This window comes from Protomyctophum parallelum, assembly GCF_964188405.1.
Source record: "Protomyctophum parallelum genome assembly, chromosome: 17".
Taxonomy (NCBI): domain Eukaryota; kingdom Metazoa; phylum Chordata; class Actinopteri; order Myctophiformes; family Myctophidae; genus Protomyctophum; species Protomyctophum parallelum.
The window spans coordinates 31,959,659-31,983,173 of NC_139719.1; the positions used below are offsets into that span (position 1 = coordinate 31,959,659).

At 40.4% G+C, this 23,515-nt stretch overlaps 1 protein-coding gene across 1 annotated transcript in view; it reads left to right on the plus strand.

Annotated features, from left to right (window-relative positions):
* LOC310874286 (voltage-gated potassium channel KCNC1-like) overlaps positions 1-23,515 on the plus strand; it is a gene marked incomplete at its 5' end in the record, with an annotated part of 58,156 nt that overhangs the window by 28,281 nt on the left and 6,360 nt on the right. The window contains 3 exon segments of the mRNA XM_083787024.1: positions 4,212-5,193; positions 7,040-7,249; positions 8,504-8,647. Of these exon segments, the coding sequence (XP_083643150.1) occupies positions 4,212-5,193; positions 7,040-7,249; positions 8,504-8,637 (1,326 nt within the window). The 3' untranslated portion in view covers positions 8,638-8,647.

The following is a 23,515-nucleotide window of genomic DNA, read 5'->3' on the forward strand; positions in this document are numbered from 1 at the left end:
TTGGTGGTCCTTAAAGGTATATTCAGTGATTTCACTCAAAAAACCTTAGGTTTCGTTTTTGGCTGTGGGACCCAGCCTTTCGTCCAATCAGGATAGAGAGTCAAAAACGAAACCTAAGGTTTTTTAACCCCCAGGGGTTAACTGGGGACAGGGAGGAACTCCTTATATGGCCAGCACACTCTATAGTAGGGAGGATTATCACAACAAAACAAAAAAATAAGTGATATTTTAATTAAGTGAAATCACTGAATATACCTTTAATGAACAAGTTTGGGAACTACTAGTGAACGATAACATGCAGCTACCTCCAACCTTCCCAGGCCCCCATACCTCATCACCGCCAAACACCACCGCCAATCCTCCATTTCTCTTTCTTCCTCCCTTACATTTCTTATCATGAACACACCACTGTAAACACAAAGAAACCGACAGCACCATTAAACATGAGGAACAACATAACACCACCCTGATTGGTGCTCACAAAGGCTCTCTCCGCTGTTCTCCGCCAATGAGGGAGCGTCTTCTGTTCTCCGCCAATGAGGGAGCGTCTTCTGTTCTCCGCCAATGAGGGAGCGTCTTCTAGAGCAGGTCCCTCTGGTGCTATCCTGCTTCCGTGGGACCGACGAGAGCTCTTGTGGGGGTGGAGGGCTGGGTGGCTGGGTGGCTGAACGACAGTCGTGTGTGTGTGTGTGTGTGTGTGTGTGTGTGTGTGTGTGTGTGTGTGTGTGTGTGTGTGTGTGTGTGTGTGTGTGTGTGTGTGTGTGCGTGTGCGTGTGCGTGTGCGTGTGCGTGTGCGTGTGCGTGCGCATGTTCGCGATACAGAGGAGGAGAGCACTGCCATAATCGAAGGAAAGTAGGTCAGACACCCGACTAGCAATGAGGAGAAAAGAGGTAGGGAAAGAGAGAAGATGGAAAGATATTTTCTTGTTATTCCAGAATATGTTTTACATGAAGGGGAACAACAGGTGCTGTAATAGCAATAATACAACTAAGAAAAGAAAACTCGATAAAAACACTAATTCAAAATGTTAAGTTTACCACGAAAACCATTATGCTTCGGTTTACCATGCTTCGGTAACCATTCAGTCTTCGGTTATGGTTAGGTTTTAGTGGTTAGGTTTGGAGTTATGCCGACTTATTTGTGCGGTGATGTTGAAAGTATAGGCTTAGAAATGGTCCCCAAAAAGGGTCAATATGGCATTTGTGTGTGTGTGTGTGTGTGTGTGTGTGTGTGTGTGTGTGTGTGTGTGTGTGTGTGTGTGTGTGTGTGTGTGTGTGTGTGTGTGTGTGTGTGTGTGTGTGTGTGTGTGTGTGTGTGTGTGTGTGTGTGTGTGTGTGTGTGTGTGAAAGAAAGCGAGATAATGAGAGTATCAGGGGAGTTGAGACCAGCTGGATAAGAGGAAAACAAAACCTGCAACAGACATGATGCACATGTGTTCATTTGAGTGTAATAATAATTTACACTCTTGAAGTGAGACTAACACTGAGTTATTAAGTGTAAATACTGTAGATAGATACTGTACATAGACAATTATTGATCCTGAAGTAGATATAGATAAACTACTTACTCCCAAGCACCAAATGTTTTGTGAACCAAATGGTATTTCACTCCAAAAATATGATTATTGCAGAGTAGTGTAACTGGAGGTTCATGTTACAGAATATCACAGCATAACTCCGGCATGACAAATGCCAGGCCAGTTTAACACCATAAGTTCTCTGTATGGTAGAACCTCATATTGCCTTTCCTGGAAGGTACTACTTTCGCACCTAATCCAGGGATTTGCAACCATTTCAGATACAATATTGCTTACTGGATGCCGGGCACTGCACTCCCTCGGGTCGTCTGCAACGCACGTGGCGATTTATACGACGATTCCCTGCATTTATTATATAAGTGTTAACCATTAGGTGTCCTATCCGACACCAGTGTCACAATTATCTCAAGTGAAGAGTAGGGAGACCACCTCCAGCCACTGCAGATTTGTTATATAATTATATTGTAATGTATACACATCCTCTACCGTACAGATTGGTTAAAACAATGAAATATAATACTCATGCAAGGTCTGTCATGAAGACACTGCATAGGCCCTGAAAGAAGAATCACACCAGCACTCCTTTCTTTCATTTTTGCGTCACTGTGTTGTATAGCTCTTGATATTATGTTTGTGCATAACACTGGAAATATGCATACAGTAGACACATACAATACACTGAGGGCACTCAGACATCCTACATACTGTATATAGCCTCCACTCAAGTATAAATTACCTCTCCCTTTTCCTCCTCTGGCTATGTCTGTGCTTTATTATTTATTTGGTAATGCACGAAGTATACTGCATCTATAAATATCCACTACAGGGCAGACTGAGTAGAGTAGCAACTGTGTGCAGCAGCCAAGTGAACTGGTTTTCATCATCATGCCAATGGTGGAAGAAGTAGGCCTACCTATATATTCGAGGATCAGTCCAGGTTGGAATATTTGGGGATAAACAAGAACGGTGATGTTGAGAGGGTTTATACATGTGCGGTGGAGGGATGAGGTGTATATTGGGTACTATGCTGAAGATGGAGCTGCCAGGCAAGAGGAAGGAGGCCAAAGGGGAGGTTTATGGATGCAGTGAGAGAGCACACAATCAATCAATCAATCATCAATCAATCAATCAATCAATCAATCATATACAGGTGGCTGGAGTGACCATAGGAACATGCAGAGAATAGAAACGGATGGAAACCGATGATCCACTCTGGCGACCCCTGATGGGAATTCACAGCAAAATGAAGATTACTGCATACGCAGCCTCACACTGATTTGTGAATGACCCAAAAAAGTGAGCGTGTCTTTTAAGATTGACGGTAAAGAGTAACAAGGAGAGGGGCGGTCACTCTTCATCTCAGTGACTGAACTGTCCAGGCAGAATGCAGATCACTGTTGGTATATTGGTATACTTTGTTTTGTTTTCCATCCAAGATATTTTGCCCTAAGGAGATAGTTTTGGCAGCTTGACGCTAACGGATCCTAGTATGGGTATTATGCAGCCGACCACAATACTCTGTAAGGGAGGAAGGGATTGTTAATTACTTAAAGTGATGGCGGTGTGGTTAATTCAGACAGTGATGGAATCTATGGCTGACAAACAGTATGGACACAGATGCATTTCATTGGCACTTCCCCATGATTTTGCTTCTTGTTGCAGACATAAACATCATGCACTTGGACCATGCAAATTATTCTATAGTTAGAAGAACAACCGAAATGAGTTACATTTGCAACACTGCTAACACAGATATACAGTATACTGCATAAAATACTGCATTAGATTGTTAGAGGCTTTGAGCATGTGCTCTGCTGCACTATGTCTATGTATCTATAATTCATCTGGCTTATCCTTACACTCCCTTTCCTTCATTTCTCTCTGGCACTGCAGTATCAATATGGTCAGTAGGTCTCACCCTGCCCAGGCAACGTCTCCCATTTGTGTTTGGCCTCTGCAGGTTTATAATGCATGTTGTCTTATTGTGTTACCCACTGTGTAAAGACATGGGAAACTGTCATATAACACGCTAAGAAGACACGAAAAGTGGACAAAAGGACAAATCGATATAGGCTTAGGCCACAGACCACCATATGTCTGGTAAAAACCAAAACAGAAGATTTTTGTTGTTGGATTAGATTTAGTTCACAATATGCATTTCTACATGGTGGGGAGATGTGGAAGAATGATGCAGGAAGTAAATGATAGTCATTCTTATGCGTTCTCTCATTGGGCTAACTTCTAGCCTGTGAAATAAAGTGACCTTAAACTGTTCTATATTTTGCCATGGAACCCCCCCCAAGGACCCCTGGGGGGTCCCCGGAGACCACTTTGAGAACCACTGGGTATAGATGACAATGACAAACATTACAGCCTTACAGGCCACTAGGTTAGCCTGAAGGTCAACAATTAAGTCACTTAAGCATGTAATCCGGCGTCATGCAAGTCCGTATTTATCTCTATTCCACAGAGAAATCCCCTCCAGTGGCTGAAACTCATTGTTGAACATCCACCAGTTGTTGCTGTCTGGTTAGTGTAAGGTCACTGAAATTGTGCTTGCATTGTACTTGCATTTGTCGCTGATTCATCATCTTTTTCTTCATCTGTTTCTCTCTCCCAACCCTCCCCGTCCTCTGTCACGCCCCGTCTCTCCTTCTGCTCTCTTCCCAACAGTATGTGGCATTTGGCTCCCTACTCTTCATCCTCATCTCCATCTCCACATTCTGCATGGAGACGCACGAGGCCTTCAACACAATCTACAACAAGACGGAGAACGTCACGGTGGGCAACGTGACCCACGAGGAGATCGTGTATGAAGTGGTGACCGACAGCTGGCTGACGTACGTCGAGGGCATGTGCGTCATCTGGTTCACCATCGAGGTCATCCTCCGCGTCACCTTCTGCCCGAGCAAGATCGAGTTCTTCAGGAGCTACCTGAACATCATCGACTTTGTCGCCATCATGCCCTTCTACCTGGAGGTGGGTCTCAGTGGTCTGTCCTCCAAAGCTGCCAAGGACGTCCTGGGGTTCCTCCGCGTGGTCCGATTCGTCCGTATCCTCCGTATCTTCAAGCTGACCCGCCACTTCGTCGGCCTCCGCGTCCTGGGCCACACCCTCCGGGCCAGCACCAACGAGTTCCTCCTGCTCATCATATTCTTGGCCCTCGGCGTCCTCATCTTCGCCACGATGATCTACTACGCCGAGCGCATCGGCGCCGACCCCGACGACCCCACGGCCAGTGCCCACACCAACTTCAAGAACATCCCCATTGGTTTCTGGTGGGCCGTGGTCACCATGACGACGCTGGGCTACGGAGACATGTACCCCGAGACGTGGTCAGGCATGCTGGTGGGCGCTCTGTGTGCCCTGGCCGGCGTGCTGACCATCGCCATGCCTGTGCCAGTCATCGTCAATAACTTTGGCATGTACTACAGCCTGGCCATGGCCAAGCAGAAGCTCCCCAAGAAGAAGAACAAACACATCCCCAGAGCGCCTCAGCCCGGCTCCCCCAACTACTGTAAACCAGATGCCCTGGCAATGGCTACCGCGTCGCCACATAGGATTCTGGGAAATGTCCTGGGCGAAGTGATCGGGTCCGGAGGTTTAGGGGGTGACTGCCCTCTCGCCCAAGAGGAGATCATAGAGATCAACAGAGGTGAGCTATTTACATTAACAGCTGAATTATTTTGAGTAAATAGAGGTATGTGAGTGACATTGCCTAAGTTTGTTATCAACCCAAATGTAGGCCTTTCTGAAGTGTGCCAAGCTTCTTCTGCGAGGTTAAGTGGTGACTGGTGGATATGGCTGGAAATGCAGAGACAGGTGGTGGAGTTAATGTAGCGCAGTCAAGAAGTGATGCACTGTTTCTTCTGGAGGAGCCACTCTTGCTGGCCCATCAGAAGTCATGTGTAATTTATGATCAACTGTTGGCCCACAGTCGCCTTGAGGCGCCCATCTGTCAGTGACGAACAAACACCACGCCAGTGAAAATGAACTCAATTATCTGTTAAAACAGACTAATGCATCTCGGCCCGGGTTGACTTCACATATTCTTTGTGACTGAAATTAGGAGGATGATTTGGCTCTCTGCTTGCATTTTCCATGCCCGAACTCCAGGCTTCACTAACGGCAATAATGTACATTTAATGTGTTTTTTCTTTTTACTATCTTAAGTCATCAGAGAGCCAGTAATAATGGGGTTTTATTACATAAGCACTTTGAACATCCCTCCCTGTCTGGCGTTCCTCCACACTTCCTCCATAAAGGTTTCTTCCAGGAGGTTGTGCGTGTAGATTTCTGGAGCAGGAGCTCATGTCATATTAGATATGACAGCTGGGCCTAAATCTAGTCACCCTGCAGCCTTCATGTCCTTCACCAACTCTCTCTGCTCTGAACGCACCAGCTTACCACAATGTCAAGATGTGTTCATGATCTCTGAAACAGTTGTCCCAAAAGTCTATAAACACTAAATGTCACCGTGCCAAAATGTTGGAGAATCAAATGTCATAAGTAACTGTGACAGGATACATGCCAAAATAGTCACTTTGTACTAACAATTACGCAGTGGTATGCAAATATGTGGTCAAAAACAAGAAGATGGAAATTCAGTAATTGCAGTGTCTCACCAAAATGTCTATTCACAAATGGATTTGTTTGCTTGGTTACCTTGTATTAAACCTGAAATGAGTGAACATATGAACAGTCTAATATACGTATATATTTTTGGTTCAATATTGATAAAACCCACACCAGACTTTGAAAAAGGTTAAAGACATTTTCAAATAGGGAGGTTAGAGTTCAAGTGGTTAAATAATAATTAGTCCTTCCGGAAATTGCACATTGTAAACACAATATACACGCCCCAGGGATTTTCTTTTAATGGACAATAAAGTGTCATTATAATCGAACCACACTGCTTTGTTTCTCAAAGTTGCGCTCAAAGAAGATGATTTGCGCTGATTTATTATAGTTTTACAAAAATGTATGCGTTTTTGTGAAAGGGGACACACAATTAACTTAACCTGTTTATGACATGTGCAATTCCCGCGAGCGGGCAGGAAACCTCTTCTCTGAGGAATGCTCTTTACTATTGTATCTCAAAGTGTTTCTATAGGTCTGTCACAATTATTACATAATCGTCTAATCGCAATTATTTGAATAATCGGGGAAAAAAATCATATATTTTCAGACATTTTCAGATCTGAAAAGATCGTCTATTTATACTTATTTAAGTATAAAGTTATTAAAAATGTCAGTCATTTATTTGTATAGGCTATTTAGCTTATTTGTTCATTAGCTTATTTATCCATTATGTTCCCAGTGTTTAATGAAACAAAAACACAATTAAATTGTTAATTGCAATTATTTGTGCGACAATTAGTCGTCACGTACAATTTCACAATGGTGACATGCAGCCAAGTGTTTCTCCATGTCTCTTCATGCTGGCTGTGTTTCTGCTATGTGCCCCTATGTCGCTTCCCCGCTGTCTCCGCCACCTCCAGACTCCAAGCAGAACGGCGACGCAGCTTCCGCGGCCCTGGCTAACGAGGACTGCCCCACCATCGACCAGGTGCTGAGCCCAGACGATAGGAGCCCCGCCGGGAGAGGAGGCGGCAGCGCCGGTCTTACCCGGGAACGCTACCAACAGGACCGCGCCTGCTTCCTGCTCAACCCCAGGGAATTCCGCGCCACAGATGGGAATGTGCGGAAAGGTACGTTTCCCACCAGGGGATAGATGTATGAACACGCACTGCTTACGCACAACACGAGCCACACGTCAGAGACAATATGGGACCATACTGGCCCCCTCTGTTCAGTTAATGTATGCGCTAAACAGGCTTGTGCAACCGGGATAAAGATAAGTGCACTGCATAGTATGAGATACACTTTCATTATTTCCTCATCCGTGGTGAGAGAGGAACATTTTGTCAACTAATCAGATAGACATGTCGAGAGCCTATATATCTAACATAAGAACTGTGGGAGCCGCAGCTCTGCTTACGTGACAGGAGGCCCCATTCACAGCTAACGATGAAACATTCATGCGTATTCTCACACACACATACACACACACACACGCGCGCACACACACGCACACACGCACACTGCAGTACATTTTAGCTCTTCTGCTCTGCTCTGTTTGTTTCCATCTCTTCACATCCACGTTGTCTCTGTTTCCATCACAGCTCGGTATCATCTTTTTTTATTTCTGTTGTTCCGTATTCACATGGCGGACATGTTGTTCTTATGTCGTACTCGGGTATGACTATGACTTAAGAGCAAAATGGCTGCCATGTTGATATGGGACAATTGTCACAGTTTTTCTGTCCCTCTACCCGTCTACATATCTCTCAGCTCTGTCTCAGAGTGTTTATTTGTCCATCTCTCCATGCAGTCTGGATTTGTTTGGGTTTTTTTATGTGTCTCGTCTGCACACATTCATTCATGCTCATAAATGATCTCACATCTCTCTGTCTTCTGAATCAGTCAAGACAGTTAACCATGCATTAATTTGACTTCTTGTCACTTATGTTTTCTTTCTCTCCCTGTTCCCCTCTCTCGCTCTCTCTTTCTCTCTCTTTATCTCTCTCTCCCCTTCCTCCTGCCTAACTTTTGTTTTGTCTTGTCCCCCCCCCCACCCCCCCCCCCCCCCTTGATGATACTCCCTCCCCTCCCCTAAATCCACACCTCCCTGCTCCTTTTCTTCTCTGCCCCGTCTTTGAATCCATATATTCCTTCCCCTCCTCTTTTCCTTTGTGGTGCACCTCATTCCCTTCGTCCTTTGCCTTTATTTATTGTTTTACCCTGGGTCTGTTCTTATTATCTCCCGCTTATTTCTGAAAACCTGGCAACCTCAATTAATTTGTTTCCTTTGTCTTGTACTGTTTCAATCCAACCACCACCACCAACTACCTGCACTAAAACACTCCCTCACACCTTCCAAACTCCTAAAACCCCCCTTGTAGACAACAAACTAGAGGCAGCGGCCCTGGCAACCAGCCCAGACTCCCCTCTGACTGAGGATTGGTATAAGCTGGAAGGGTCTCTGTTACAGCAGGACCTCAATGCAAACTCCACCTCCTCCTGGATCAAACCATAGGCCAACAGAGGTAACACCAAAACAATTTAATGAGAGAGCCCTTAGCCTAGTCGAACCTTTATCAAAACCTACAGGAAAATATGTCATCCTACTAACATGACATACCGTAGCATGTTTTGCGGCTGCTCACTTGGAAAATAGGGTTTTCGCCGGTGACATACACATTTTGACACCAACACTTGAACACTGACACCTGCATTCGCGCACACCGTGTGTGCATATGGTTACAAAACACAAACCTACGCCACTGTGTCCACTGTGTTGTCTCTATGTTCAGTGGCGTTTTAAATATCATCTCTGGCGTGTCTTCTATGTGACTGAGTGAAAGTGTGAATGTGAGAATTATGTGAGAATTTAAAGTATTACTTTACATTAGGTAAAGCACAGCTGTGCTAAGGTTGGGTATAGCACTTAGTTTTATATATTTTACAGTCCCATCGTTGTAATTAGTAAGATATTTTATACAGCCAAACCATCCAACTTCTATGGGCTAACAGTTTTATGAACTCAACGATAATCTTGCAATTAACTGAACATCCATTATGCTTGCTTAACACTTACTCATACAAAATGTACAAGATGGAAAATAGAGTTATGGGGAAACTAATCAGGGACTACATTACAGCGTCCGTAATGGTTAGGCCTGGGTGTTCACGTGTAAATGAATACACAGTCTGAGTGTTAATGTAACTCTGAGCGTGCAAATGTAGATTACATTTGCAGTTGCTTGCTCAGAGTTACATTAAGACTGACAATTTTACTGTGCAGGCACTTCAAGCAGCATGTTCTTGAGTACGCCCTTGTGGGCCGATTCAGACCGCTTAATGCATAACGGTCAACCAATGCAGCAGTGTGTGTGCGGCTGTGCGCACGCGCGCACGTGTGTGCGTGTGTGTGTGTGTGTGTGTGCAAGTGCGTGTGTGTACAAGCATGCCTGGGTGTGTGTTTGTGTATAAGAGCTTGTGCGGTTTACAGTGAGTGTCTTGTGTTAATAACGAATTAATAATAACTACTAATAACAAAACGACAACAAAAACAAAGCAGTGAAGAAGAAGAAGAAGAAGAAGAGAACAGTCGTGGGTCCTGTTGTTGTCTGATGTGCCTGTGTGTTGTTGTTTTCTCCCTTCAGGTTGTGTCATATCACGCGTTTGTATGTGGGCTTATATTCATTCTTACATGTTCCTTATACACCGTGTCCCTGTCCTTCTCAATGCCGTCTGAGTGTTGTGTTGGTGTTTCGTCGTGTGGCTTTCTTTTATTTCCTTTCGTGTATTTTGTTTTTATTGTGTTGTTGTTATTTTTTGTGTCACTCTCTCGACCTCACAGACCTAAACCCTGGCGACAGTCACTGCATTCTTTTTTAGGACTTTCCCTCTTGAATGAATTCTGAAAATACATCAGTAAATTGTTTTATAGATTTATATTGCTGTGCTTGATATGATGTACATGTTGTCATGCGCTGAACTTAAGTCATCATTGAATATTAATTTCAGCTAAAAGCTAAAGTACTATCCGGAATACAGTGCCGAACGTGCACAAGAATATGCATACGTAATATGTACATATCAAGTGTTTTCTATAGATCAATTGGCCTGCCTTAATTGTCACGGTTGTGACACTGAATGCAGTGTAGAACAATGGGGCGTAAGGTCACTGGGGTCAGCAGGGAGTTGTTAAAGGTCACTGGATAGTACACTATGACACATACCGCGCCGAAACACAGAGCACATTTCGGGTGCTGGCTTTCATTGAGCCAGACATTCCCAATTAAATTTTACGAAAGTAATGCATTACAAAGCTGGCTTCCAGTATGTGGCATTGTGGGCGTGTTATGGGTCTGAACTGAAGTGCTATTCCCCTGATCACGTAACTGTGTTTTCAGTGCCTAGTGTGGTTCAAAGGTCAAGACTTCATGTACTGTATTTGTACGGTGCAGACCTCGATGATAGTTCAAATAATATTTGTTCACAAAACTGCACTTGGTGACTGAAGCACGTATACACACCGACTGACCAGACAGACAGACTCAATGACAGACTTGCTTGAAAACTGTCTTGATGCTGCCTTAAGGTAAGCAAGCATTGAGCTGTCAAAGTCCTACACACAGAGATCCTTGATATTCCTTCAGTTTACTGTTCTTTCTTATATATTAAAATAAACATAAGTGCCAGAATACGTCCATTAAAATGTAATAGAAGTCTTATTCCAAGTTCTAATCAGGCAGTGTGCATGTTTTTGGGCAGCTATAGCACTCCTCACTTCTGTTAGTGGTTCCACAGTCTTGGGGTGTTGGACAGAGGACAGATTGACGCTAACAGTAAACAGGACATAGGGTCTTTCTTCATCCTTTTCTTGAAACCGATTATTCAATACTTAACAGTGAGGTTATTGTCTTTGCCTATCAATGCATTCCAAATATAGGCCATCAATGACCATTCAATGTCATATGAATGACATTTAGCTAGCTCTATTAATATGCGTAGATAGGCCACAATGGCCATGCAGTCAATGTACTGTATGTATGTAACACTAATGGAATGTAGTTCTTCAAAGAGATAGAGCAACACTAGGCTTTCTGTTAGCCAGTGTTCCAACTGAGCAGAACGTTCTTCTTTTTAAGAGGGTTCTTCTGTTTTCTAAATAATGGATCTTGTTATAATAGCTTCTTCTTTTTTTGTAGATAGTACATACTTAAGAAGTTGTTGCCAATTTATGATCCGTCTCCTCTCTTAGATTATTTGCCCATTTTGACCTCTCACAAAATGAAATATGCATGGCTCAGTAAGGTCAAGCAGTCAATTAGCCCTCTGATTGTCCGCTCTCTATCACTGTTTAGACCTTGTTCAATAAGCTCTTTCACTTTGGGATCTCTCTCTCTCTCTCTCTCTCTCTCTCTCTCTCTCTCTCTCCTCGTTTGGGTTTGATTTTGTGTTTACGAGTGCCTCGTTTTTTCCCCTTCTTTTTTCTGTACATGTCTGTCGGACATAGGACTTGTCCTATGTATTCTGACATTGTATCTCTATAGTGTTTGTGAAGTGGGTTTTCTGCATCAGTGTTGTTTTAGGTGTGTGTTATTATGTGTGTGGTCTTTTCATTCTTTTCATTTCGTTTGTCTTTTATGTGTTTTGCGTAGGTGTTCTTGATTGTCTTTGTCTTTTTGTGTGTTTTTCTGTAGTAGTTAGTCTCTACTTTCAGTTCTACCATCATCTCTTGTCCTTCTTTGAAGAATTGGAATGATAAAGGAGGGAAGGAAATTACCAGCAAAACATTGGAATAGATGCCAGTTGTTCTGGAATGTTTAGCTCATTCACTATGATTCCCAGTCTTACTGATGACCATTTCCCAAAGCATACCTTGGTTTGATTTATTTGTGGGGAGGCCACTCAGTTTCATTAATTTCAGTCTAGTGAAACTTAGACATGAGATTCTGCAACATTTATTTGGTCATAGTCGGTTTATTAATGCATGCTTAAGTGCAGATTGATTTGACAAGACTTGCTGAAAATAGTCCCGGAAAAACAATTTATTTATGAACGAAATTCAAGTGTCTTGTATTTTTTAATGCAAACAGAATCAGCAGCCAGAAGTAGAGAATTTGATGGTGGGTTTATGAGCTGAAAAACGGAATGTTAAAATGACAAAAATCTCTTTATTTTTCCACATTCTTAAAAAAAAAGGTCAGCAGTAATGTTGAATGTACGGTGAGTTCAATGGGCTAAATATGCCAGAACAGTTCAAATATATACTTTTTTTTTGCTTTGGAAAGAATGACAGAAATATCACTGGTTCATGATGTTCACTCAATCATGACCTAATACTCAATACTATCCATATCATTATTCATTCCCACAATGAATACAATTTCACTGAGGCCATTTTGTAATAACAACACCAGACTTAGTAGAAATCATATCACGTTTTTAATCCGGTGTATGGTGCAGATAAATTTTGTTGGAGAGATCTCACTTCCTAGCCACTACAGTCAGTCTTCCAGAGTGATATTGCAAAAGGAAGCAGCAGATTACATTTAAAGGCTGGATAACTGTAATAAATTAACTTCCATTAACCCACTTTTGCGATCTCTTAGGGCCTTTTTTTTTGTATGTTTCATATCATATTAACAGTTGTCAACATCATCAACCTGTGTTTCATTGTCTTTCGTGTTGTTTCCTGTAGTGTTTTCCCTGTGCATGCGTGTACTAACCAGTGTATACACTTTTCACTTTGTACTTTTCACAGTGTCTCTTCATGACAACACTGTAAAAAAGTCAACCGTGGCCAGATTCTTACCATAATTCGGATAAAACACGATATAGTGTACATATACATTTGTAAAATATTTAATAACTTATATGTAATTTACAAGAACATTCAAGATAACATTGTGTTGTTGGCCCCAAAAGACATCCCAGGCATGTAAAAGTTGAAATGGCATGCAGGCATGTAGAACATTGTGGCTTCTGTCGTGGTCCAGAAGCGATCAATAGATCTAATGTAATCGGAGCTTTAACAAGCTGCTTATCATCTCATGTAAGAATATGATATAGTATGACACCGTAACCTTCTGGCTTCAAGGATAGCATTGGAATGGAGTTGGCAATTCCTGGACATGCACTAAAGTCATTCAGAACACTGCCTACAGTATATTAATTTACAAAGTTCACACGCATGCACGCACGCACGCACGCACACACACAGAAACACACGCACGCACGCACACACACAGACTCAGACACACTCTTCAAATTCAGTCCTGTGTTTCCATAATCAGACCTGTACATTTTCCAGAATGTGTATTTTCTTGGTGAGAAATCTGGCCAGAACATTTGCACTTCTCCTTTTATCTCAGTCCCTCTGTGTGTGTGGGTGTGTGTGTGTTTTCCCCTCAGACCATTTATCCCCTCTGTGATTAACACTCATTCTCCATCGCATTCCCAGGCCGTGAGTGCAGTGCAAATGTAACAAAAGTCTGACAGTAGGTAGGTACTTACACCCTCCAGAGTGTAAATTAAGTGTGAATTTAGGTAGGTAATATTATGTCAACATCAACCACAGTTGACAGGGAGACTTGCGCGTTTCCCTTATGGGGAATCCCAGAGCGCACTCAACGCCAAGCCTTCTGGTGATTTTGCTGTGAAGTAGTGAGCAGACCCTCTCGTAGGCTCATCAAGTCTCAATTTAATTCAAGTCTGCTTGGTACAGTATTTATGTTATCTATGCAGCAGACTCGGTTGCTTAAAGCTAGAGTCTGTAAGTTTAATGTCTGTCCCAATGGAGAAAGGTAGCCTAATTGCAGCAATGTCTACTAATGTCTACAAATTAACTACATTAAAGACACAGATAAAAAGAGAGGATCCGGGCACTCAAAATGAGGAACGCCTTTATTAAATTAAAAAGGCAACTGCCATGTTTCGACCAACAAGGTTGTAGAGTGTTTTGGCTACATTTAGCTGCTACATCCACATCCTGGATAACATCCAGTCCGTCGGTAAAAGTGCGCCGTTGCTATAAATCGCTGGGCGCTATGATTTAATGGATTAAATAACCCTGGGCAATCGGAGTGTTAACATGTTGCAAGTTATTTGTATGTTTAACAGTTCCATTGAGAATCCACACTTAAACACTCTAAGCAATAAGGCCTATATTTTGGATATACAAAGACTTACAGTATGTTAAAAGGAACAGGGCGCTTCACTGTGCAGCTGCTTAGTGCTGCCTAGTATGGATCAAATACAGAGGAGGAATTTCACCAAACTAAGGGCCAATAAAGTATATCAAAACAAAATCAAATAACCTAAGCCAGATTTATGCTCTCTTACATTATATTTTTTATCTTTAGACGAACCATAGTGCGCATCATTGATCATATGGTGGCCATAGCTTAATTTTCCACCACCTGAATGTAACATCAGAGAAAAATGGCCATGTGAATACTATTCACACGACCATATTATGTGTTTTCCTTTTCTCTTCCTCTTTCTCCCTTCCTCTCATATTTTGCATGCTGATTTCTGCTTAGCACCGAGAGAAGATCCAAAGGAATCGCTGGGTAGTATAAAAAGCTATTGGTATATGCTTGATAGAAGGGTTCCCCAGCCCTGGTTTTTGAGCACTGCTATGTTTTATACATACTCTAAACCCAGAGGGCATTCTTCATCATTAGTCAAGGTAGTTGCACAACAAATCCTCAATACTCTTAGTGCTGAAAGGGAACCAAAAGCTGACAAACAACATTGGTGACAATTAATCCTGTCCAAGACTGTATTGATTCCATCAGCTGAAAGTAACTTGTAACTTTTCAATTACTCTCAAATGAGCTGTCGGAACATTAATAGAACAGTTTGGAAACAACACTGTATTGAATTATTGGAACCATTTGGGCCATCCTTCCAAGCCTAAACCACAAGTGTTGGTGCTTAAGAAGATTGTTCATTTTCATTGATTAAGACCTTGAAACAGTTTAAAAGTAATTTACATTAACAACACTCTGCCAATGTTCTAATGTGAATAAGGCCTTACCGACTCCATCAAGTTTAAAAGATGAATTTACTACTGTAGTTGTCACTTAGGTCCTTTTTAAAGCAGTTTTAACAGTAAATTAGCATATTTCTTTCTCAAAGTGAAATGTCAGTATATTCAACGACTCTTTTGATTCACACCATTGTAAATATAAATGAAAAAGTACATTGACTGTAATAAGTACACAATACACAGGAAAATATTGTAAAATATGATCAAAAAATATAATGTGAATCATTGCGGTCCTACAGTATGTTGCTAAATGTTTGTCACTAACGGTAAATATTATCTTAAATCACTGATAAGAGAGTTTCAAAGAATCAGATTCCTTATTTATATACTCTTAACCACTTAAACATTATTAGGCTACTTAGTTGACCGGATAGGCTCCATCCTGTCTTCACTCTAAACTAAATATCTTTTCCAAAAATAGCTGATCTATCAACATGATCGGCTATTGAATAATGAATATGGTTGGGTTGAGTGCGACCTGAGCATCTTTCAGTCTTGTGAAGTGATTTATATTGTTGCTGCCGGGAAGAAACCTTGTATCTCCATATTTAAAATGTTGATGTTTTTTTTGTGTCACACAAAAAAGTGGTGAAAATCACAGATCCAACGAGATCACAACTTGTGAGGTTGTAGATCGATTAAAACCGGAAAAGCTTCTATGTCATTTTAGATTTTAGTGTTGGCTATTCAAAAATGTACAAGTTCACAGCTGCAGGCTTGTACATCTGCTACTTTTGAACATTTTGTGCGAACTAGTGATTTGGAAGGCATTTGTAGAATCGGCCTCATGTTTTAATGGGTTAAACAAATAACAATATTATTTTTTATGTCCAATAATTTTGGACATACAAGGTTTTCAGCTGACATCGACAATATACTGTATAAGGGATAATGTACAGTGAGGTGGTCGTTATTGAAACGGAACTAATGCAAAGCAGAGGTCCTGCTTCACCCTGGAGGGATTCATTTTCCAATAACGACTTCCTCACTGTACGTTATGCCAATTATTACATGGCTACTTATGAACAAAATCAATAATTTGACATGGAATATTGATTTAAAATGATTATATATTAGCTTACAAGCTTTTCTCAGATAGCAGCAGTCTGTTATTGAGAACGGATGGTCTGCTATCAGGAAATAACAGACCGCACAAGTGCCTTGATTGACCGATCAGAATATAGTATTCCACATGGCAGCAAAAATAATCAAATGGATAAACATATACAGGTATAGGAATATTCAGGTTTTCTCTGAATGGGAAACTATTGTAGCTGAACTTTAGCACTGGAACAGCAGCTCAGCTTGTCCACGCAGTGTTGTAGAAATGTTTGTGTAGCATGCTGCTTCTACGCAAAACCAGAGAAATTGTATTCATCAATATTTCACAGAGTTGCCTACAGGACTAATGTGCCTGAGCCAGTCAGAATAAAAAGTGAGGACCTTTATTTATGGTGACGTGTTATGTACAGTGGTACAGTTGCACCACCACTGTGCACCACAACGTTTCCATAGGGAACTTTCTAGTTTTCCATTTCAGCAAGAAGGCGCAAAGGTCATTGTATTGTACTGATTGGTGTAGTTTTGTTGTCGTCTGTCTGTGACTGTGTTCCTTAAGATGGTTGGAGTTTGGCCATAAATACACTCTATGACCCGGTGATTCGGTATACAGTACCACAAGCAATTTCTGTTATTGATCTGCTAACACATTGTTAACCACTTGAACCTCAGCATCTCAATTCTGTGGTGAACATTCGCCAAAAATAGCAGATCACAGTGAGCTTGTAGATCGGCTATTTTGGGGGGAGAGATTTGGTGTAAATGGAAAAAAGCGGTCCAAGTACAGTTGCAACTCTGGTCGTTTCTCTAAGACTAGGGTTTAAGTGGTTAACACACACCGTGCTGCTCCACCCATTCTTGCTTGGTTCGCCATTGTTAGGGCAGCAAATTCTACCTACCAATGGTGTTTCCTACTACACTTGACTCAACAGCACTTCACCACGGCACTACAACCTCTGGCCACTGATACAGGGGGAGTTCCAAGTTTGCATGCGTTGTCCCGTGTTACACCCGTAAATATACAGAGGGAAATGACACATACGTATAACCGGTAAGTGTATTGCCGTATGTCCTCGTATGCATAATTAATTTAGCTTCAGAATTACTTTTCAGTGAAGCACCCTGTTTGACTGTGTGTCGTTTCCCACGGTATATAAAACAGTGAACTGATCTCCATTTCAGGATATGATTACCGGCAACAGGAAGTGATGTTGGATTTGGCAGGGAGGTTGTTTTTGTGTTGGCCATATGAAGTTGTCAAGAACCGCAATAGCTTAACCAAAAAACAAAACAAAAAACATGTCCAGTAATGACCAGTATGTCATCACTGCCTATCAGATGTGTTTTATCTCCATATTTCAACTTAAAAATACATGAAATCAACTTCATATCAAATTGAACACAATTTAAAAATCAAAACAATACATGAAATCAACTTCAAATCAAAACAAATTGAACACAATTTTAAATAAATAAAAATAAACAAACTTTTGTAAATTGTATGTAATTAGGCTAATCACCGGTCAAACTTCATTTGGTCAACGATTGTCATTCAGATCTAAACATGGTGTATTTGCTCTGTGTTGTCTAATACTGTATGCTTCTGGCCAAATAGTTGTCTAAAACACCTGCACATACTGTAGTATTTGTATCAGTTCATATTGTAAAAATGTTGGGTGTTTTATTCAACTGGCCATCTGGGTGTTTAAATCCTTAATATCTTGAAAACCGTTTGCTTTTCTGTTTTGAGAAGAAGAACAGAAATGAATGACATAAATCATAACTCGCATTTTCTTGTTTTGTCCTGTCCTGTCTTGTCTCTATGTCTGTCCTTGTCTGTCCTTTAAATGTCTTGAACATATTATTTTACAACATTCAAAATGTTTTACACTCAAATTGTTCTATTCTCTGACGACATACTCTCTTAATTTGAACACCATCTAATATCTGATAACATGCTCATGTTTATGTTTCAATACTATCTATACAACCATTTAACACACAATCAACATCAATCCACCCCCTCTGGCTATATTGTCATTAAACGTAAAAACGTATGATTTTCTTTTTCTAATTCATTTTGGACATGACATACAATAATATTTCTAACTGTACACAAAAAATCCCACCCCTTTAAACCCACGGCTCAATCCATTGTTTAACTCTTACTCCCTGAAGCGACTGGCTATGAGAAATCTCGCAGTTTGAATAACATATCGGGCATGGCTGGGTCGTCCCTGCGCCTCACTCCCATCACTAGCGCGCCCTTTGAAACCTATGAGACTCCAGGACAACTGCGCAGATGCCGATCCCCCATCCCCTCCATTTTGTAGCTGAACGGAGGTTCACTAATAGGATGTTGAAAGATCCAGTGGATTAGCTATGGACAGAAAGCACTCATACCTCCATTAGAGTTGGACACGAAGACACGATGCGCGACAGCAATAGCAATAACTCAACATGATCTTGAATGTAGAGAGAATGACCTCTTGTCTTGTGAATACAGTGGTTTATGATGCATGCACCAGGTTAGCTGATGGGGTCACATAAAAAGTTTAGCTTGAAAAAGAAATATACATTTACTTTGAATTCCTAAGAGAAATATATATAAATAAGATACATATTGGAAATGGGTAGGAAAAATAAATAGGACATCGTTAAAGCTAAGTAATGAGAACATTATGAAAACATGTGCACAGTTAGGTTTTAAAACTTAGCATTAAGTGTGTAGATTGACATCTGTTTTTGTGCTTTCTGGTCCAAATCACACTGAATTCACACTGAATGCTGTCCAGATATATGATAATGACATGGATTCATTTAGCCAAAGAACAAAATATATTGTAGGCTCCAGTGACGATCTTATTTTTCTTTTTTCTTTCATCTGTGAATATTTATATACAGTATAGACACCATTCTGGTATTCCTCTTCAACTCATAGGAAACATAACCAGGCCATGTGTCCCTGGAATTGAGCTTGACATTAACAACTACTGTACCTTCAACTCTTATTTGTTTTTACCACTTTCAATGTGATACCATGCAACATAATTTTGTTGATCGGTAGTAGCAATGTCAGCGTCAAAACAATACAGAAAGATAATGGTTGGTACAAAACAAACTGCCCTCTATCATGCTCCATGCTTTTAGGGACAACTCAAACTGCTGTAATTTGCACCATTCTAGAGATTATTAATTTATGCTACGTCATGCGTTGGTGGCAAAAAAGAGCAGATCTACAAGCTCACTGCAAGCTTGTAGATCAGGTGTTTTCAGCACGCGCCACAGGCATACAAAGTATAAATTGGGCTTAAAAGGATTTGTCTTTGTCGATACTGTATATTGTATTATCAGTACAAGCACTTTACTAACAGTCGTTTCTTTGCTAGCTTTAAAACAATGAGCTTGCCTGTGTGGATTCTACATAAGACATGATCCATAGTACAAAACATAAACATTACCTATTTTCAAACAAACTGCAAATTCATCAAAAACCTTTTCTAACAATGGATGTTTAGTTTTTCTAAATATCTGTTCTGCTGCTTTTGTCACCTTTTGTATGATTTAAGAAAAAGAAAACACCATTTCATAGCTTTTTACCCCTGCTCTCTCATTTTGATAGACTAAAACAAAGTTAGCTGAATAAATAAACCACAAAGTACTTTTATTAATTTAAATCCGCCCGCCCCTCCCCTCCCCCGATCTTCTCTCAGATTACAATTGTCATAAAAAATAGATCATTATGTCATGAAAGCAAAAAAGTTAAATACATATATTACACATACTCATTATGCAATATTACATTAATGCTGGAAACATGTTGTGCACATACATAATGTAAATATGCAAATCTATTTTTAATCTTGAATGTGCACAGATCTAATAGGCAATCCACCTATTATCTTTAATTTAGATGTTCACAGTCTAAATGTCTTGACAGTATTACAATGACATGAGCCATTTGTCTTGTTCTGATTCAAGTCGGTCTTGTCTTACTGGTCTTAAAGATTTTTTTTTAATGTTGTACTGTAGCTGCCATTTTTTAATTTTATAACAGTAATATTTTAGTTTTGTAATCGTTTTTATATTTGCATGTGTATTGGTGATGTGTATTTCATTGTGAGGAATTGTGAGGAATTTTTCTGTACCAATGTCTATTTAAACAAACATTTGTCAACAAAGGTCTGTTCTATTTCTCTGTTACTAAGTTCTCTACAGTATGTGTAGATCGACTTAACTGTCCCCCAACCATGGGCAAAACAGTTGTTAACTTGTTAGAACTAACTAACAATTCTTTAAAAGTATATATACTTAGTACTTTCATACTTTGTAAAAGAGAAACGTAATCTGTTGGGTTAATCCATTCCAGTATCCTTAATCTAGCAGTTCATTATACAATCAGAAAAGTGTTTTGTCACAAAACCTTTGTGCTTCCAGAGGACCTGAATTTAGATATGCAGTATCAAGATTTAGGATATAAGCCAGGACCTGACTTGAATATTAATGTGACAAATAACATGTACGACAATGAATTTACATGTTTATAAAGGTTCAAGTTATAGTTATCTCAGTAAGAGTAGATCATATCCTATGCTAACACTAGATGACATAATGCTTGCTCATAGTGAAATATTGAGTCATTAATTTATGTCAGATATTTATAAAGCCCCAATGCAATATTTACTTGTATCATATTTTGTGCTTTGTTGTTGCACAACATAGCAGGATTCTAGATTGTACACAATTTTGGAGTTGCTTCATAAAGCTGATGGAAATTGTTGTCTCAGCATAGAGTTAACCTCCTTCGACTTTTTGAATGCACATGGATGCTGTTTGATCTTAAGTGCAATGTGGATGATACTGTTTGAATGCTACTGGTATGCCAGTATACTTGGACTATACTATGTTCTTTTCTTGTTGTTGAAATCAAGGAAAATGTCAAATGATATGATTGATAATGATCAGTTGCATCGCATTAACAACATGAAAATACTATGTCTTCATGTTAGCAATTTAATGTATCAAAAGCGGCGAGAAGAATTTTGTTTCTGTAGATATTTCACATTGTTGTGCCCAATGAAATTCACCTAGGACACTTTGAAATATACATTGTTTAAAGAAACAAAGATAATCTGATGTTGAAAGTGCCTCTATGAGGCCCCTGTAGGCTGCAAAGTCAATTGAAGGGTAATTTTTACTTGGTTGCGTGCCGGTGTCCTACTCTGAAAATAGTCGATTTACAAGCTCTCAATCTGCCACACTGCATGCTATTAGGCATGCGGTGCCTGCCATGTCGACACTGGCGCACAGCCAAGTACAAGTCAGTGTTAAGGAGCTCATGCAAAGTAGCTAGATTTACCTAGCTCCACATTCAAAGTGATGCTTGATAAGTCAATAGTTAAAACTGAACATGTACATATCTGTATCTACATGTGAATATATTAAACTCATATGAAATACATTTTTGATGTATACTTTGTCAGTGGGGGCTTGGGATTCATGTCGATTCTAAAATAATCCACTGTTCTCTTTGTCCTTTTAAAAGGCAGATGGCTGGATGTTGACTATTTCATAAAAACTGCAACATGAGCTATTCCAAAAAGTATTTTGTGATCTATTGTTTTCAGATACTGTAGCTTTTTTTTTTTTTTTTTTTTTTTTATCAAATTGACTGATGATTATGACATACCTTTATTGATCTTGTAATAACTTACAGATATAGAAATGATTGTTTTCTTTCAGGTTATGGTTGTTTATTTGGGTAACAATTTACACTATGGAGTCAAATACAGTATATATGAATACATAAATACAAGCTGTTATTCTGTGTTTTGGTTACATGCTATGAGTTTGTTTTGGTTTCATTCACTCTGGTTTGAACATGCAGTCATACATTAGAATTACCGGTATACAAAGTGCAGTGATAAATAAACTTAACCAAATGCACATGGAGTACAAATGTGTACTGAAGTCAGTCTTTTATCATCTCTGTGAAACATAAGTTTCACAGAGATATAATATCTCTTGTTTTTTCTTGAATTTTGTTGAGCATGTTTCTCTGCATTACAGAAGCCTTTCTCTTTACTTATCTTTTACATTGGACAATAACAGACGAAGTGGGACCTGAATGGAAGCACAGTTGAGAAGAGATGAAATAATATAAATGAAAAGCATACTGTTTTCTCTCTCTTTTCTTTCTAGGGTTGTTGTGTGCTCCACATTCACTGGACTGCATTAGAAGTGTTTAACCTAACCCATAGCCATTGCGTACCCAGCACATGCTGAGAGAATTATTTGCCGTACCTGTATGCAATTGAAACTTTGGCCAACTGTACGCGACAAGTATTTGCCTGAATGGACGCTCTGCTTGCACTTACTGTACATGCAGTGCAATACTAATTATTTGGCGATGCCACTGTGCGCTCACTTAAGATGGTGTCATTGTATGGCAGTGTTCTACTATGCTTTGTGCAGTACAGTAATTCTTCTTTGGGGTGTGTGAAGCGTTCATGGGTAGATGGGTTGTGTGTACAGTGTACTGCATGAGTGTCTATCATTAAGCTGCTGTCCCATACTGTACATATCTCAAACAAATGCAGATATTTGCACGCACTCACGCACGCACACAGCCACACACAAACGCACACACACACACACACACACACACACACACACACACACACACACACACACACACACACACACACACACACACTGTAAGGACTAACTATTCAACACTTGGTTTTCTATGAATTATTTTCATGGATCAAAAGTTCCTGTTTAGTACAAGCTTTTCCATAGTTCAAATAACATTACTTACACTACAGTATGTATTCATTTAGATTGGTTGGAGAGTGGAGAACATGGTGTTGGGTGGTTGGTTGGTGAATGAAACAATGTTTAATTCAACTTTATGTCACAGATAAAGCCTCATTTATTCTTTGTCACGTGATGGTCTTGCACTCCGAGACCAGCCGGGAACAGCTGGCCTATAAGCTCACAGCGCGCCGCATCCGCGGCACACCGTGAGCTTGTAGGTAGGCGAATTCTCAGCGTGAGGCAAGGTATGAATCAGGCTTGACACAGCTGTGATTGATTTGACCTGTGTGTGAGATTCTTGATGTGCCTACCATGGATCATTATGTTGCGGGTAGCCTTTTACTGTAGTTGTAGTAGAAATGTCAATGCAATTCAAAATTATGCATTTCATTCTCACATGCACAGTTAAGCAGCAGTGCACAGGTAATGCTAATCCCCAATTATTTCCCTATTGTCCATTTTGTATTGG